We start from the raw sequence: 19,199 nt of genomic DNA, 5'->3' as shown, positions 1-19,199 counted from the left end.
ACATCTAATCCAGTCTGGAAGACAAGATCAAGAGTGTGACCACTTATATGAGTAGCCGAAGGGATGACTTGTGTGAGGCCCAGAGCACTCATTGTGCACAGGAGATCTTGGCCAAGGTGTGAGAGCCCATGCATTGAAATCTCCAAGGATCAGCCATCTTTGATGCTCCAGAACTAGTCCAGCAACAAAATCTGCAAATTCTTGTAGAAATATCTTTCCATCTCCAGGGGGACGGTAAATGAGAAGTACTCTGAATCCTAATTCTGTAGAACTCCGAGCAGCGATGCACTCAAATGAGTGAGTCATTTCCATTGGTTGGACCCTAAGTTTAAGTGCTTTTCTAAAGCATATGGCCATCCCCCCTCCCCTGCTAAAATATAAATTGCTTTTATAAAACGATTAATATTCACAAATATATATGTGAAAATCAGGAAATTAATCAAAACTGGTGCCAAGGTGGTGAAGGAGAAATTTTTGTCCTAGGCACGCCGAACAGATATATTTGTATTATGGTTTTAGTGACAGTGCTCATTTAAGTATATTGAGAGGGTACTTCAGCCATTCTCCATAAAACCGGCCTGAGCACCAAGATTCACTATCGTATTGGAACACAGAGCTGGGAGGTCACATTGGACAAATCGCTTCAGCTTCAACTGGATCCCGTTAGCGCACTTGGAAAATGAATGCACAGAGGTCACTACTGGTCTGATTTGCCAACTTACTAGTGAACCCGTGTTTTAATGCCAATTGCCCAATATTGCCAGTTAATTTGCTTGAACCAGATGCCTTGCAACTTCTGAATTAGTTCCAGTGGCGTACCTCCTCGCGGTAACACCCAGTGTGGAGAGGGCTGTGGTGTGCGTGATGCAAGAAAGGAGTGTGGTCTCATGGGAAGGGGACCTGGCCTCACAGCCCGCACCTCTGTTGTAATCACTCCGGAAGGGGGGGGGTCCTTCGAGGTGCGGACTGCCCCAGTGACCACTCTGTGTGCAGTACCGGCTCCCTCACCGTGTCAGGAGCCGTGCTGCACGTTATGCTACCGTGCAGCATCCAGCTCCTGTCACTGAGAAGTCAGTACTTTGGTGTCACTCCTCAGCGGGTGACACCCGGGTGCGGCCCGCACCCCCGTGTGACGCCATTGATTAGTTCTAAAATTTTATGCATCATCTCAAACTTTAAAAACATTTATTTTTCTTTTAAACACACAATAATAACTTCTAACTTGTTCTTCTCTAGTCAGATAGTTTGAGATGTCTGATAAAAGTGAATAATACAGTAACTTACAATGAGGTGCATGTGTAATGTAAATTCCGTGTCAAATATTAGGGTCTGGGGAGTATTGGCTCTTTAAGAGCTTTAGGGGCATATTTATCAATAATAGTTTTACTAAAATAATGTGAAAAACGTGTTTTCACACCCATTTCACATTATGTTAGTATCACCTAAATGTATGAGAGGGCTTTTGGAGGAGAATTTGCAAAATTATCCTCCAAGCCCTTAAATTAGCATTTCCCATACTTCTAACCGGAAATGTGATCTGCCCAAAATTACTAAAATTAAATTGTAAAAAAATAAATAAATAGAGGAGGGAGCCCTGTGATAATGGCGTCATTACGGTTTCCCTTCTGGTTCCCTGCTCCAGCTCTGACCTAACAGCCAGAGCAGAGCTCAGTTCTGGCACCTGTGATCAGCCATGTGTGTGTCTAAATAAACCACAGGGTGATCACTGAAGAAAAAAAAAAGTTAAAGAAAATAATAAAATGAAACTCACATGCACGTTGCTCCAGCCAGGTATCTGTGTCCGGCTCCTGTGACCCCAGTCAGCTGATGGTGTGAAACTCCCAGCCGGCATTTCAGTTTACAGCACTGATCAGCTGACTGGAGTCACAGACAGAAGGAGCCAAGCACAGATTCCTGGGCAGGATTGTGATAAATATACCCCTTAAAATCAATAGCCTTGGTTGTTTTATGGCTCCTGTAGAAAGAACTTTGCACATGCAAAGAATCTTCTTGATTTTTCGCTCGGCGTCATGCAGAGCAATTGCAGAGTATGCCAACATGCAGGCACTAGAACAAGGATTTGTTATAGTGTATCAGTGAAACTTATGTATTTCCCATAACCATGGATCTATGAACGGTGCATTAACATTCAAAATGTCATACTATTATTAAACAAAAGGATATTTAAAAGTCATATTATGTGCAACTTCAAGTGACTGCCAGTATTCATCTGGAACAAAGCTGGTTTGTACCAAGATGCAGTTCACGACACGAAAAGAAATTGTTAGCAAAACAAGGTAAACATTTTCTCCCAGGAGACCTATGGAAACAAAACAAGAGAGATCATTTACAGAAAATAAATATAACAACTTGAAAAAAAAGATATATATTTTTACAAATTGCTAAACATAGTGACTTATGAGTCATCTTGCCTTAGTGATATATAAATAATATAATGAGAGTTTAAATGTTTATGTTGCACAATCTAAAATACATATACAGGTTGAGTCTCCCATATCCAAAATGCTTGGGACCATGGGTATTTTGGATATCGGAATATTCCATATTTTGGAATATTTGCATATCTTGGGAATGGGACCCAAATCTAAACACAGAATGCATTTATGTTTTATATACACCTTATACACACAGTCTGCAGATAATTTTATACAATATTTTCAGTAATTTTGTGGCTCAAACAAAGTGTATGTACATACATGAAATTCATGTATGTTTCATATACACCTTATACACACAGCCTGAAGGCAATTTTATACTTTATTTTTAATAATTTTGCGCCTTAAACAAAGTTTGTGTACATTGAACTATCAAAAAGCAAAGGTTTCACTATCTCAGTAATGCTAAAAACAGTTCCGTATTTCAGAATATTTGGATATGGGAGACTCAACCTGTAATGGAGTGAATGCGGGATGTACTAAAAGAATGATCACAGAAAGGGTCGATCGGGGTGATTGTTCATCACTTTCTGTGATCATCCTTTTAGTACATCCCAGGAAATGCTGAAATTGTATTTTTCTAAGACCTGTGGGCAGGCTGTATATAGAATTAATGTTCACCTAGGCATTGTGAACTAATATGTCCTATACAGACATAACAACAGCGTTTCTATAAGAAACGCTGCATCCTTTTTTATGGGAATAATAACATTAAAACAGAGCAGGTAGATTAACAGAAAGCCTAAATATGCCTAATTTGCTTATATTGTAAATAAAACACAGAAACTGGAAGAAATCAATTAAACAATTTCAGAGATGAATAAAAGAAGGGGAGGATTCAGTTAGCGGCAATGTGCCAGCTATGTGTGGCTGTGGACACATCTACCTATTATAATACGCTCAACATCGCTAATTTCCCAGCGATGACGCCAAACGCGATGTGGATGGAACAACATGGCCAAGGCGCTAACTGAATGGCGCTGTAGTCTCTGAAGACTTATCCAGAGTGTGGAAGCTACTACATATAATATATCCGACGTCATACATTAGGTGAGCACCAACACCTTCCTGTGAGCAGCATAGATTAAACAAAATCCACTGCGTCATATAGTAAGATCACTGTGCAGCCTGGTAGCCCAGGGCGCTCCCAGCAAGCTGTAAACAAGACCCTCCAAAATAACCCCTTACAGCGTTCACATAACGATCTGCACCTGGACTTCCCACCTAATTTATGATTACAGGCACCTGTGTTGAACACCCTTCTCATCCACTACCTAGTTCAACACAGGTGAGTGCAATCATACATTAGGCGGGGAGTCCAGGTGCCCAATGGTAGAGGTCATGTAAAGGCCCCCATACATCAGAGATTGATTGCAGCAATTGTGCAATTTGCAATCGATTGTGTATAAAAATCTTTCCCTTTTTCAATCGATTGCAGAATTGCCACAATCGACTGAAAAAGGGAAAGATTTTTATACACAATCGATTGCAAATTGCACAACTGCTGCAATCAATCTCTTAAAGGCCCCCATACATTAGCAATTGTGCAATTTGCAATCGATTGGAAAAGGGAATTTTTTTTTTATACACAATCGATTGCAAATTGCACGATTGCTGCAATCACTTGCTGATGTATGGGGGCCTTTATAGGGTCTGTGTATATAGCAGTAACATATATAGCTGGTTGTTAGCCTTGTTATACAGGAGTAATAGGACGTGCTCAGCCTCCGTGGGGCGCCGCTGTGTTACCTCCGCCGGCTCCCCCGCCGCTCTCCTTGCTGTACAGTTTGGACTTTCTCTTCCGCAGCTGCACGGAGCCCGGTGATGAGCTCGGCCTTCTGAATGAGAACATTGCCCGGCTTCTTATCTCCTCCATAGTGCTGCTGTTACCGACTCCCCGCCCCGCTGTCACTGTCTTCCAGCTCCTGTCACAGCCTCACTGGAAAGGCATGTTTCCCCTTCAGATACGCCGCTCTCCGCCTGCCATAGTTACTGAGCAGCCATTTTCCCGGAGACCGAAAGACTACGGCTCCTTGCTGCAACTAGCACCCAATAAGTGTCTCCAGCAGTGTAATTCTTAGACCAGGCGCGCAGCATAGAGTGACGGAGTCATTTTGTAATAAACAATTATATATCACCACCAGCTATGTATGGACACCAGGCCGCACCCGCACACCCCTCTCGCTTGTAGCTGCTTGGAAACAAAACTGGTGTCGCAGTCGCGCGGGCAACCTGTTCGCTAACTAGGATAGTTTGTCTCCTGTGAGACGTCGTAAACGTGACGTCACCAGATGCGCCTCCTGTCTGACCGGTAAGAGCCGTGTGACCTGTTATCGTACATCTACGGAAGGAGATCTCTCTACCCCTGACCTGTGCCCAGCACCCTGTGTGTTTTACAGGCTCGCTCCTCAGGTCCCCTAACAGCTCATGTTTTCCGGATCTCCCAGCTCGCTGAATCACAGGTGTACTCATTACTGACACATTATAAAAGATCCACAGGGGAGGGGACTTGGAAAATATGATCTGTTCTGGGTCCTGAGGAAAACTTCAATGGATATAAGCAGGTAACACGTGACATACTGTGTAAGTGCCAGCCTCCGCCATTCTAGCTGTCTATCCAGGGAATCGGTATGATTTACCTAACCTCCCCCCGGGAGTGCCGAACCCTAACTCCCCCCCTTCCCCTAGCCTAGCCCAGCCCTAACCTCCCGGGGGGAGCCTAACTCTAAGTGCCCCCAGCGAGCCCCTAACCCTCCCCCCCGTATCCCCCCCCCCCGCTGCCGTCTGCGCCAGGTTTACCTTCAATCGGTAAGCAGAGTGTCAGGCTCCCAGCGTAGGTCTATTGACAGGCATCGCGATTTCGACGCCTATCATTAGACACTTGCCGGGATTAGACAGTTGAGAAGCCGACGGTCGGGATTACGTCCGTCGGCTTCCCGACTGCTTCCCCTATCCAGGGCCGGTTCTAGATATTGTGGAGGTCAGGACGAAAGTTCCCAGTTGCGCGCACCCCCCAAAAAATAAAATAAAATTACAGACGGCGTTCTGTGCGCCCACTTCCGGAAATGGGGTGTGGCCGATTGGGGATGGGCGTATACTTGCAGAACACCCCCAATTCGTCATACTTCAGGGAGTGCGCAGCACTTATGGAGGTCCTGGGCTTCCACCAAGCTCTCCCTTCATAATGAATAATTGCCATGCGCAGTAATGCGCCTTACACAGTATGTCTTTCACCAGGGCCGGCCAATACGTTGATCGCGATCTACCGTTAGCTCGCGGCGCTCCTGCCGATAGATCGTGACCAACTTGCTGCAGGAACTGGGGACGCTGGTCTCTGAAGTGATCAGAGACTGATCACTTCAGAGGCCAGCGTTCCCAGTGATGCAGTGCGCGGGTGACGTCATGACATCACCCGCGTCTCTCGCGAGGAGAAGAGCCAACGTGCTTGGATCTACTTAGATCCAGTCAGCGGCAGGCAGCATCTGCGCGGGAGTGCTGAGCAGCATGAAGAGAGGTAAGTACTGCTCAGGGTAGGGGGCGCTAGTACTGGGGGCACTACTAGGGGCACAGCATTAAGGGCATTACTGTGGCAATATTAGGGGCATTACTGGGGACACAGCATTAAGGGCATTACTGGGGGCACTGCATAAAGGGCATTGCATAAGGTGCACTACTGGGGACACTGCATAAGGAGCTCTAATACAGGGGGCATTGCATAATGGCACAACTACAGGGGCATTGCATAAGAGGCTCTAATACAGAGGGCTTTGCATAAGGGGCACAACTACAGGGGGAACTGCATAAGGGGCACAACTACAGGGGAACTGCATAAGGGGCTCTAATACAGGGGACATTGCATAATGGGCATAACTACAGTGGGAACTGCATAACTGGCACAGCTACAAGGGGCATTGCGTAATGGGTACTACTACTGGAGGCATTGAATAAGGGGCATTACTAGGGGCATTGAATAAAAGGGGTACTACTACAGTGGATTTTGCCTAAGGGGCACTACTACAGTGGTCTTTGTATAAGGGGCACTACTATGTGGTGTAACGTGAATAAGATTGTGCTGCTGTGTGGAATAATTTGAATTGGGGAAGGACAGACGTCCCTAGCTGTGAGGTCACGCCCCCTTTTTTGCATACCACTCCTCCTTTTTCGTGCTTGGTAGATCACAAAAGGTTTTTAGTTTTAAAAGTTGATCACCGAGTTCAAAAGTCTGGCCACCCCCGTCTTACATAGTAATGCCCTTTATTACACTTTATGCCACACGCAGTAATACCTTTTATAACACATTATGCCACACGCAGTAATGGCCTTAATAATACATTATGCCACACGCAGTAATGTCCTATATAACACATTATGCCACACGCAGAAATGCCCTTTATAGTACATTATGCCACACGCAGTAATGCCCTATGTAACACATTATGCCACACACAGTAATGCCCTTTAAAATTCATTATGTCACATGCAGTAATGCTATATATAACATTGTGCCACATGCAGTAATGCCCTGTATAATACTTTATGCCACATGCAGTAATGCCCTGTATAACACATGCCACACGCAGCAATGCCCTGTATAACACATTATGCCACACACAGTAATGCTATCACGGCTGCCGACACTTGAGACTCCTGGAGGGAGGCAGGCCTACTAGGCACAATAAACTGGGGTGGTCTTAGGAATTACTTTTCCATGAAACTCAGTAGCACACGATAAATGTAAAATAGAATTTATTCACAAAAGAATTATAATCAGCAAGGTCTCATATAAAGTCTCAAACAATACAGACATTCATATATGCAATAATAGGTATAGGAGAGAATCCCCAAATATATATGCAGTCTTTAACATATAAGAACTAACGTGGTAGAGAACCCAAAGTCCAGTATGAGGGTAACACCTCAGGATGGCATTGAGGACCTTGGCCAGGGTAGAACCCTGTAGTAATGGATATCCGAAGCAGAGCGAGCCCTGCAGAATAATGTAGTTCCGGTGCAGTGAGAGATGAAGCAAACTTAAGCCTTATGGTATAATGAAGACGGAGCAGGGTTAAACCCTGTAAGGCGATGAAATTCCAGAACAGGGTTGAGCTCTGCAACGTGGCTAGAGTACGGAGCGGGATTGAGTCCCGTGATGCGGAGAAGATTATAGCAGGGTTGAACCCTGTGGTGCAGCTAGGGTTTGGAGCGGGGTTGAGCCACGTGATGCGGAGAAGATTGTAGCAGGGTTGAGTCCTGTAATGTAGCTAGGGTTTGGAGTGGGGTTGAGCCCCGTGATGCGGAGAAGATTGTAGCAGGGTTGAGCCCTGTGGTGGGTCTAGGGTTCGGAGCAGGGTTGAGCCCCGTGATGCATAGACAACACTGTAACGGTGCAATTGACAACTGTAACAAGGATGAGTTTCAATATCCACAGGAACGGAAAAACAACAGTCAAAGTAAATAGTGCAGCAAAATTGTTAAACTGCAGTCATGGAGCAATAAGCAATACTTAGGCAATAGGAATGCTGGGACCTGTAGTGCAGCGGGTGACTGACATCAGAAGTTCATCTGGAATACAACAAAGTCCATAGCAATCCACAAGCACAGCGGGGATCTGGCAGGAGTCCAAGAAAAGACCTGAAAGCAACGTTGCACAGACACTGAGACACAGTTAGAACAGGCTTTATACTAGAGGTCTGTGATCCATAGGAAGTTTCAGAACATGTGACCCAAATTGAATCAGGTTTGAAATAACGAGCAATCTAGGAATCCCACAATCCGACGACACCTGGGAAACAGATGATCACTTTAACACTCTATCCCCTGAATGAGAAGCATGCCAGCAAGCAGGATAGCTCCTCCAATGACCACAATGGAACTTTGGCAAAAGTAGTCTATCTTTATGTACTGAAATAGTCGCAGTCCTGACAAATGCCCTGTATAATACATTATGCCACACGCAGTAATGCCCTTTATAATACATTGCACCACACACAGTAATACCCTTTATAATACATTATCCCCAAATCAAATTACTCCACACAGTAGTCCCTTATTCATGTTATGACACAGTAGTGCCCCTTAAACACAATGCCCACATTAGTGCCCCTTATACACAATGCCCACAGTAGTAGTGCCCCTTATAAAATGCCCACAGCAGTGGTGCCCCTTACACACTGCCCCCTATAGTAGTGCCCTCAGTAGTAATGCCCCCTATAGAAGTGACGTCTCTTCCATAGTGCTCTCTGCGGAAGCTGTAGCTTAGGGGCGAGCTCCAGCTTTTGGCTGCAGCTGCGGGGAAGGAGCCGGGTGCCCCCTGGTAACAAATCTCAGCGGGTGCCCGAGAAATGGAGCCTCCCTGCGGCGGCTAGCAATGATCGGCCTAGCTTTTTTTTTTTTTTTCTGAGGACTCAGTGACGCCCTCTAGGGGCAGGCGCTCCGGGCGATGGCCCTGTTAGCCCACCCCTAGAACCGTCCCTGTGTCTATCCCTGAGATTGGTCATTGCCAACAATATCAGCCCACGATAAGTAAAATAACGTATTGTCTAATAGCTGTGTATGTATGTTCAGTGTCTGTCATCCATTTCTTCTCTCTTACAGATCACAGATGGCACGCCACTATACAGGCAGATGCACCGCGTATTTAACACTCAGCATTTGAAAATAAATAATCTAGAGAAAGTAAGTACTAGGTAAACCTCATAAGGACCAGCCAAGCCATGGCCTGCATAATGTAGGCCATGGCTTGGCTGGACCTCCCAAAACACCAGTGTGCTGAAGTAGTGCCTCCTATGTTTACACCTCACCCCTCCAGTGGTCTGAAAATCATGATTTGACTTTGAATGTGATTTCCAGGGATACTTTGCAGAGTACATCATATATAGTACAATGAAAGAGTCAGAAGATAGTTGGCCAATTTTGAAATATTATAATACTAGTAAAGGGACATGGCATATATCAATTGCCCTTAATGACTCCCACGCCCCTACGCTCTGTTCCACTCCTCTATTCGCTGCTCTGCCCCTATGTCTGCTGCTATATCCCACTACACATCACTCTTTCCAACCCCTCTCTTACTGCTGCTCTGCCCTCTCTCTGTCTGCTCCCTCACTGGCTGCTGTGCTGTCCCACCCCCTCTGTCTGCTATTCTGTCCCACCCACCTCTATCCGCTTTTCTGCCCCTCTGTCTGCTGTCATGCTCCGCCCCCCACTCTGTCCTGTCCCAGTTCCCCCCCATCATTCCATCTTGCCCCTCCGTACTGCTTCCATGCTTATCGCTTGCCCAGAGGGTCCTCCTGGTAGACTAGGGTCTGCCCCATCTCCCTAACAGTGCGTTGGATGAGCAGCACATGCCCCGGCTCTCACTACACATGCATGTTGGAGACTGCACAGACCTTAGCAGATTATTACATAGATATATAAAGTGAAAGGGGTATAATAAATACAGTACATTTATCTAATAAATTAAGGAAGAAATCTTAAAAGTTGTGAGATCCTTGTATAAAAAAAGTATTACATGTGTTCTTGCAATCAGGGCCAGTACTACTGTTAGGAAAGCCTAGAGTGCATTCAAAGACTTTTAATTAACCCCACATTATATACCAGCTGTGACACATTGGAACAGATTCTTACCTGTGAAGCCAATTCTTCCAAGTTGGTAATGTAGTGGAATGCAGTACTGGGCTGTTACTCACAGCCTTGTGCCAAACTCTAAAGGAGAGTTCATGCTGAACTGGGGGGGGGGGGGGGGGGTACCAGCCCAATGCACTGTATAAAATTATACTAATATGACTTCTGACTTTTTTGCAACACATTGAATATTATTTTTACTTAATCCATTACAGGTGCCCTGCATTTGAAAGTAATTCTTTTTGATTTAGAAGTTAACATTGTTATACTGAAGATGAATCGTCGACTTCCTTTCGGCCAACTCTTCTTGGCAGTTTTAGTAGGATTTACTGGTGGTATATATATTTATAGGCCAGTTTTTGAAAAGTACCTATATGAACAGAGAAAGTCACAAAGTGATGTTAAAACTATTAATGATGTTGAAAAAAATAATGAATAAAGCAGTTTTGTAACTGTTTTGTGTTTAAAATTGTCACGGTGAAATTAAAAAAGTTACACAACAGTCATACAATAAATGCCAATAAACAGTCAATATAAAGTGCACTCATCACATCAATGACACAAAAAAATATACAGTATGTTTTCCAAAGGAATAATTTTATTACAGTTCCGAAAAAAAATAAAAAGAATTAAATCATTTTAACTTAAAAAAAAAAGATTAGAGCGAGCCGAACATTAGAATGACAATGTATGGAAGTTAGATATGCATTACTGTATGATTTGAGTGCAAGTTTTGAAATACAAAACATACACAGACTGTCAGCAAGAAACACATAGGGGTCTATTCAACTGCAACTTGCGCCCCTCAGAGCCTGGACTCGCTTCAAACCAAAATCTGCAAGTCTTGTGCTATCATACACATGAAGACGGACAGATACTCACTTTAGCATAAGATGATAGGAAATCTGGCTGCCACAGACATCCACACGTGCAGTAGCTTTGCATCCAATTCAGAATCAGGCCCTCTGTGTGCAAAACTAGCAGTATTTTTACTGTATTAATATTCTGCAAAAATAAAAAATGCATTTGATTCCCCTATATTGCCACATGGTTTAGCTAGGTGCTAAATTGGACATATTATCTTAACTCTCAATGAGACCCCTAACCTATAGCTTGGTGCTAATCTCAGTTACAGGGCACCGGGATACATCAGAACACAGCGAACATAGTTAAGGAAAAGTAATAAGCTAAAAAGGAGGAAAAAGGACAACGCTGCAAGAGAACACTAAATGATGATTGCAAACATAAATAGCGCAAAAAGCGATACTAAATATGGGATATCAAATGCTAAGTAGATACTGCTGCTATAATAATACCTGGATAAAAACAGAAGCCAATATCTCAATGAAACAGAAAATGTTCAGTTTAATAGAGTAATATATTATTGAACGGCCTATACAGTAGAATAAGGAACTAATAGCCAGTCCCAACAGCATAGCTCCCTAGGAAGTAAACAAATGCTACCAATAGTCGCTCACCAGTAAGTTGATCAGGTGTCCGACCCTCAATGCACTTTTACCATGGGAATGTAATGTTTCTATACAGAGGCGTAGCTCCTGCGGTAATCATGAGATTAAATTGTTAGCAGTCCCAAAATAATATCTGTTCAAGTACAGCAGCAAAAAGTTATTCCTGTAGTGGATCACAAGTTTATACACATTTTACTGCAATCACTTGGTGGTTTCATGAGAGGGATTCAGACTAGGCCCTGGGGCACATTGCCCAATACATTTAAAGTATTTTTATGGCTTCTATAGAATTAATAAATACATTGAATCTGAGTTCCTTGTTCAACACCTTGCTCACTATATTTCCATTTATTTAATTCATACAGAAGGCCCCTGTGCCATCAAAGTGGTGTTCGACCTCAATTTACACAAGTTTACACAAAGGGCATGATTCTGAGTCACACACAAAAATGAACCCAGCAGCCTGTATTGGCACAAGCCTATCTGAGTTTATGCAAATGGAATGCACACTCCTTCCTTTGTGTACATCTGTGCGGCCGAATGTGCAAGGACTGAGACTTTTAGCGCCTGTGAATGCTGTAATACGGATTGGCGCATCCTTATACACCACCATCGGTCGCACCATCAAAACTTGCAAAGCCCAATGTAAGGTGCAGTTTCTCTGTCTGACCATGGCCTCCGATGCTTGCAGCTGTTGGGAACACAGCCACTTGCATTGGCATTCCCGTGACACTCCCATAATACGCCCACTGAACGGACCATTTTTGCATGCACGAGTAGCCGCCTCCCAGTCACCGGCCAAGAACGCCCATCACTTTTCCGTCACACTTTTGATATTTACACACAAAATATATTTAAAATTATTCAAAGATGACGATTAATTTATGAATGGCGAAAATATTTGAATGGGGGTACCAAACTCCTGTGACTCATAAGAATTATCTATATGTAATATCAAATAGATGTAGGACTTATATCAAGAATTAGGTACCCTTGTAACCCTATTAGTGTATACACAACGTGATTAATTATCAAAACCAGATAGGTTCTTGCTGTATCAACTCTGCTTGATTAACTGCTTAATTTGCAGTAGTATTTGGTGTGTTATGAGCATAGTATCCATAGTTTCTCTACATAATTGACGCAAATAATTGTTCTCCTGTAATTTAATACTCTACATATAAACAATTTGATCTACAGAGACATTATGGTACAATTATTATAAATACCAACTATTGTTCTAAATCCCACTAGAGCTCGGCTGATCCAATATACAGCCTTATGTGGGGCTTATTCACACCATTAATTTGTTTTTTTATATATACATAATACACCGTGTTGACATACTGTATATGTAACAATTATTTTGGTAATAAAATGTGATTTATATTCTGTGGAACAATTAAAGTATACTTATGTAATACTTTCTTTGTATTGTGTAATTTTTAGCAAAGTGGACTCTTTCAGAGAGACAGGGGGTCCTTCAGAGTCGGTCGCAAGTGCTGAGTGCTCGCAACCGACTCGATGTTGCCCCACTGGGCATGCGCACGATGGAGCCGGCTCCATCGTACGCATGCGCGAGACCCGGCTAGCGGCGGACGCTCCGTCGCTAGGGGCCTCGCAGCAGATGGGGCGAGCTGTCGATGGTGAGTGACAGCTCACCCCGTTTGGGAGGCGGGCAGGGGGCGTGCCTGCCCAAACGGAGGCGTTCCTGCTGGAACGCTTGCCGTTTGGGGGTGGCCCCACTGACATCATTGCTGATGTCAGTGGGGAGCTTCCTGCTTGATCAGAGCAGGAAGCTCCCTGGGGCTTACGAGTGCCCAGACCCAACCTTAGGGTCTGGTCGTAAGCCCCGATGGTCTTGACCATTGCGACCATCACCCATGTCGGTCGCTAGAGCTGTGGGTGTTAACCCACAGCTTAGCGATCGACAAGGAGGCAGTCGTGCAGGATGCAAGCGGCCGCCCTGATTCAGAGCGACCACTTGCAACTAACGACCGCCTCTGAATGAGGTGTACAGTCCTACAAACCACCTTGCCTTGTGCTTACCTGAGCATTCACACTTTCCAGAGTGATAATATACCTACAGCCATACCATACTGGATGTGCCCAATCTCGTCTGATCTTGGAAGCTGTACAGTATTGGGCCTGGTTAGTACTTGGATGGGAGACCACCTGGGAATACCAGGTACTGTAGATTTATATATAAGGAGGTGGATTGGGGAAGAGTGGTAACACAGCAAGTATTAAAATAAATTTGTTCCCACATACCTATCTGGTTTAGATAATTAGTTAATCACGTTGTGTATACACTAACAGGGTTACAAGGGTACATCTATTTGATATGACATATAGATAATTCTTATGCGTCACAGGAGTTTGGTACCCCCATTCAAATATTTTCACCATAAATTAATCATTATCGTTGAATAATTTTAAATATATTTTGTTGTAAATAATAACTCTTTGTGTAAGCACAGGTCCCTTTGTAATTTTAGTTTTGTTTATTAAAAGTTATATTTTAATTCTATATTTCATACCAAAGATCTAATTAAGAGTGCCCCACCAACAAGCCCTACTTTCTCTTGTTTTGGGTTATACTATATCTTGGGCTTTGGGATTACCGCCAGCGTTTATCTATGTTCTGTTAGACAGAGAGATACGATATTGTTGGTCTGTACTTATTTGACACTGGTTCTGTGTGGAATCCCCCCCTTTTTCTGTTACACTTCTGATATCGTCTGCCCTGATGGCAACAACACCTTTGTGCATACACGGGGTGTAACACATAAGTCATAGGGGTTTTCAGAATTTTCCGTGTATGCGCAGTTGCAAATAATATACGTGAAGATCGTCACTGCGTGCGGCTCACATTCAGGCCCATAATGGGAATCATCATGTAAATCTACAAGGTGCCAGCAATGACATTGATATGTCATATTCTCTTTGTCCTTATAATACTGATCTGGTTTGTTCTTGCATCTAATTGTTGTGACCCTGAGACCCTAACAATGGAATACATCTAAATTAAATATTTGGGGTACTTAGCCGCTGACTCAGCCGCTAGACTTACCGAGCAACTGCAGCTCTGTATTGAGCTATTCAATCACTGCCCGCTACCCCGCATGATGAACCCCAAGCTTCAGGAGCTGCAAGAAAAAATCTGCGTTAAGTGCACTCTCTGGGGTTTACAGCGCAGAGACAATTCCATAGCGCCAGGCACTGAACCCGGAAGCTATGAGTTAACATGTATTAGCAGTGGGCTTACCACACATGGAAATTTGCAAATTATTGAATAACTGAGCGTTACACCTGGTAGCTGCAGTCGCGCAGTAAGTACTGTGGATAATTGAAGCTGCCCCTAAGTCTATTGTTTAATATACATTATTATTTTAATGAATGACGCAACTCAATTTATATTTTCGTTTCTTTATGAAAGTATACAGTTCCGTGAATGTAAGTACATAACTAAAAAAGGAATACTTGTGTTACAAGATTACACAAATATATCTAAATGAGTAATTTTAGTATAAACTAACTTTTATATGGTTAATAAATTGGGTGAGGAGAGGAGAGTGAAAGGTTAGTGGAATGACAAAGAAATTAGTAAAAAGTCGAGATGTGCGCCGAACCCAAGTTTTGGTTCTAATTCATCAGCGTCTTTTGGTTTTGCCAAAGCCACCCTCGCATGTTTTGGATCTGTATTTTTTTCCTAAAATCATAAAAACAGCTAAAATCGCATAATTTGGGACTGTTTTTGTTCCTACAGTATTATTAACCTCAATAAATTGATTTCTAGTAATTTCCAGTAAATTTTTACCACCTCACAGCTCACAATGTGGTTTTCATCCAGTTTTGGCCATAAGGTTGCACCAAGCTGGCTGATAAACTTCAAACATGGCACATCTTGGAAACAGTGGCACTGCAGTGACAGGATGGCAGTTTAATAAACTATATGACCCCAGAGAAAGTTGAAAAAAGAATGTTTTCATTAATAAAGAACTAGACTACAGGCCCGCGGGAGGTGGAGTATGTGTAGTGAAAGGCAGGGAAAGAAAGGATTGATTCGTAAGTTAATTTAAGTTAATTGTTTGATTCCAAAAATTTAAAGTTATCATTTGGGGCTTTGGGGATGGTCTGTTTTGCATAGACCAACAGTTCTATTGGTTATTATTGCTCTAATCTATTACTAATTTGCAAAATTTTTCACCCAAAAAAATAATCCAACTTTAAAAGCCTAGGATTCCTGACAAGGCTAACAAAGCCAAGAAAATTAATAGCTGCACTACTGAGCTGCAAATGTTCCAAAATTCACCAATGCTCCCCAAAAAATACAGCCATACAGCCACCCTTACCTGAATGAAGACTACCAGAATGATTGACTGATTTTAAATAAAATATCCATCCATCAAGGGGACTGTCGGCATTGTCGTCCCTACCACTTTCCCATCTGGCATTTCTGTCCAGGTTACACCCTGTGCTTGGCACATAGGTGTAACCAGTCAGAGGCCAAGAATACCAATAATGACCATCCACTGACCCCAGTGGAGGTAATCCTGTTTTAGTATGCGTCCGTCTGAGGTTGCAAGTGGCAAGCCTGCACAGCAGCAGGGTTTATGCACCAGCCCTTTGCCACGTCTCCACATTTAAGTAGAATACTAGAATGATCAATTTAATTGATAGATTGATTAATTAAAAAAAAAGATGTGTGAGGCACCATTTTATTTCACATTATTTTATGTGTTGCAAATAATTAAAGATTTTAGATCAATTGGGCGTTACGGTGGATACCATAGCTTTGTACGTGGATGATGTGTCTGCTCTTTGTTGATGCTGATGACTCCCTGCTTAATTTGCTGAGCATGGTAGATATATCTGGATTGTACTCTGGCCTTTTGATTAATTGGAGCAAATCCACTATTTTGTCTCTTAAGTGCTCCACTGGGTCTATTCAGGCTCTAGCTCACTCTACAAAATAGACCCTCACCAATGGCCCTAAACAGCTCATAATTAAAGGAAAAGCGGTGCAAGATAGAATTACCCTTGGGCCCTCCCACCCCCACCTATGTTGTAAAAAGGACATGTACAGTTTAACAAACCAATCACTTTAGTGACAGGGACTGCCGCTTTTGTGCCTGAAGTGGCTGGTTTGTTTGGGCCCCCACAAAACAAGCTACCAATGGGCTTAAGGCACCTAAAAGTGTTGTTAATGATAGGCTTAAGGCAGCTAAGCCAACAGTGATGTCAATGATCTCTACAGTGGCAAGATACTTTAATTGACTCTGGAACTCCAGGTAACTTTATCTCAGAAACTTTGGTGCGTGAACGTAAGATTCTGGTTAAACCGCTTCCACGGTTGTTGGCCCTCTCCACTGTTAATGGCAGTACTATCCTGGTAGGTACCATAACCTCAGTTTCACTACCCATTTCGCTCAGTGTTGGTGCTTTGCATCAGGAAGAAATTGAGCTTCTAGTGCTACCCAAGTGTACTCATGTTCTAGTTCTTGGATTACCTTGGCTCCAGACTCATAGTTCTACTATTGATTGGTCTACTATGCATATTCTGGCATGGGGACCCAATTGCCACCAGAAATGTCTTCCTCGAATAGTTCCTTTAAGGACTCATCAAACTACTCCTGAGATCTCTTCCTCTCACTCAGCTCCAGTTTCTGTGGGTTCTAAACAAGGCCCTCAACTGCCCGAGCCCTACCAAGAATTTGCCCATGGGATTGTGCCATTGAATTGGTGCCTGGAAAGGTTCCACCGTGTGGTCATGTTTATCCAAACCTGCGGCCATGTCTGATTATGCAGCTGTTGGGAACACAGCCACTTGCATTGGCATTCCCGTGACACTCCCATAATACGCCCACTGAACGGACCATTTTTGCATGCACGAGTAGCCGCCTCCCAGTCACCGGCCAAGAACGCCCATCACTTTTCCGTCACACTTTTGATATTTACACACAAAATATATTTAAAATTATTCAAAGATGACGATTAATTTATGAATGGCGAAAATATTTGAATGGGGGTACCAAACTCCTGTGACTCATAAGAATTATCTATATGTAATATCAAATAGATGTAGGACTTATATCAAGAATTAGGTACCCTTGTAACCCTATTAGTGTATACACAACGTGATTAATTATCAAAACCAGATAGGTTCTTGCTGTATCAACTCTGCTTGATTAACTGCTTAATTTGCAGTAGTATTTGGTGTGTTATGAGCATAGTATCCATAGTTTCTCTACATAATTGACGCAAATAATTGTTCTCCTGTAATTTAATACTCTTCATATAAACAATTTGATCTACAGAGACATTATGGTACAATTATTATAAATACCAACTATTGTTCTAAATCCCACTAGAGCTCGGCTGATCCAATATACAGCCTTATGTGGGGCTTATTCACACCATTAATTTGTTTTTTTATATATACATAATACACCGTGTTGACATACTGTATATGTAACAATTATTTTGGTAATAAAATGTGATTTATATTCTGTGGAACAATTAAAGTATACTTATGTAATACTTTCTTTGTATTGTGTAATTTTTAGCAAAGTGGACTCTTTCAGAGAGACAGGGGGTCCTTCAGAGTCGGTCGCAAGTGCTGAGTGCTCGCAACCGACTCGATGTTGCCCCACTGGGCATGCGCACGATGGAGCCGGCTCCATCGTACGCATGCGCGAGACCCGGCTAGCGGCGGACGCTCCGTCGCTAGGGGCCTCGCAGCAGATGGGGCGAGCTGTCGATGGTGAGTGACAGCTCACCCCGTTTGGGAGGCGGGCAGGGGGCGTGCCTGCCCAAACGGAGGCGTTCCTGCTGGAACGCTTGCCGTTTGGGGGTGGCCCCACTGACATCATTGCTGATGTCAGTGGGGAGCTTCCTGCTTGATCAGAGCAGGAAGCTCCCTGGGGCTTACGAGTGCCCAGACCCAACCTTAGGGTCTGGTCGTAAGCCCCGATGGTCTTGACCATTGCGACCATCACCCATGTCGGTCGCTAGAGCTGTGGGTGTTAACCCACAGCTTAGCGATCGACAAGGAGGCAGTCGTGCAGGATGCAAGCGGCCGCCCTGATTCAGAGCGACCACTTGCAACTAACGACCGCCTCTGAATGAGGTGTACAGTCCTACAAACCACCTTGCCTTGTGCTTACCTGAGCATTCACACTTTCCAGAGTGATAATATACCTACAGCCATACCATACTGGATGTGCCCAATCTCGTCTGATCTTGGAAGCTGTACAGTATTGGGCCTGGTTAGTACTTGGATGGGAGACCACCTGGGAATACCAGGTACTGTAGATTTATATATAAGGAGGTGGATTGGGGAAGAGTGGTAACACAGCAAGTATTAAAATAAATTTGTTCCCACATACCTATCTGGTTTAGATAATTAGTTAATCACGTTGTGTATACACTAACAGGGTTACAAGGGTACATCTATTTGATATGACATATAGATAATTCTTATGCGTCACAGGAGTTTGGTACCCCCATTCAAATATTTTCACCATAAATTAATCATTATCGTTGAATAATTTTAAATATATTTTGTTGTAAATAATAACTCTTTGTGTAAGCACAGGTCCCTTTGTAATTTTAGTTTTGTTTATTAAAAGTTATATTTTAATTCTAT

General features: G+C 43.3%; 2 protein-coding genes and 2 pseudogenes across 7 annotated transcripts in view; 3 read left to right on the top strand and 1 right to left on the bottom strand.

Moving 5' to 3' along the window:
* PIGB (phosphatidylinositol glycan anchor biosynthesis class B) overlaps window positions 1-4,804 on the bottom strand; it is a 48,754-nt gene extending 43,950 nt beyond the window's left edge. Inside the window, exons 1-2 of one of the 2 annotated variants that reach the window (XM_088444925.1) lie at window positions 4,206-4,804; window positions 2,188-2,320 (exon numbers count right to left, since the gene is read on the bottom strand). In XM_088444925.1, coding sequence (XP_088301051.1) covers window positions 2,188-2,320; window positions 4,206-4,332 — 260 coding nt within the window. In that variant the 5' untranslated portion in view covers window positions 4,333-4,804. Of the gene's footprint in view, window positions 1-2,187; window positions 2,321-3,342; window positions 3,474-4,205 lie in introns of those variants that run through there. The other variant, XM_088444932.1, reaches the window with a different exon arrangement.
* Window positions 4,174-12,941, top strand: PIGBOS1 (PIGB opposite strand 1). 5 transcript variants are annotated; one of them, XM_088445012.1, is made up of 3 exons: window positions 4,174-4,403; window positions 9,051-9,131; window positions 10,295-12,941. In XM_088445012.1, the coding sequence occupies exon 3, from the start codon at window positions 10,354-10,356 to the stop codon at window positions 10,516-10,518; it is 165 nt and encodes a 54-aa protein (XP_088301138.1). In that variant the 5' UTR covers window positions 4,174-4,403; window positions 9,051-9,131; window positions 10,295-10,353; the 3' UTR covers window positions 10,519-12,941. The 5 variants fall into 5 exon arrangements, with proteins under 5 accessions (XP_088301138.1, XP_088301105.1, XP_088301113.1 ...); XM_088444979.1 differs by having other exon boundaries at window positions 4,174-4,767; XM_088444987.1 differs by lacking the exon at window positions 4,174-4,403 and adding an exon at window positions 4,778-5,020.
* A 688-nt stretch (window positions 12,942-13,629) lies between these two features.
* LOC148540283 (5S ribosomal RNA) lies at window positions 13,630-13,748 on the top strand (annotated as a pseudogene).
* A 5,001-nt stretch (window positions 13,749-18,749) lies between these two features.
* On the top strand, window positions 18,750-18,868 carry LOC148540282 (5S ribosomal RNA; annotated as a pseudogene).
* Window positions 18,869-19,199: the final 331 nt, after the last annotated feature.

This window comes from Taudactylus pleione, unplaced genomic scaffold, assembly GCF_031769625.1.
Source record: "Taudactylus pleione unplaced genomic scaffold, aTauple2 ptg000019l, whole genome shotgun sequence".
In the NCBI taxonomy this organism is placed as follows: Eukaryota; Metazoa; Chordata; class Amphibia; order Anura; family Myobatrachidae; genus Taudactylus; species Taudactylus pleione.
Note: the sequence above shows the minus strand (reverse complement) of the source record. Positions and strands in the feature narration are given on the sequence as shown.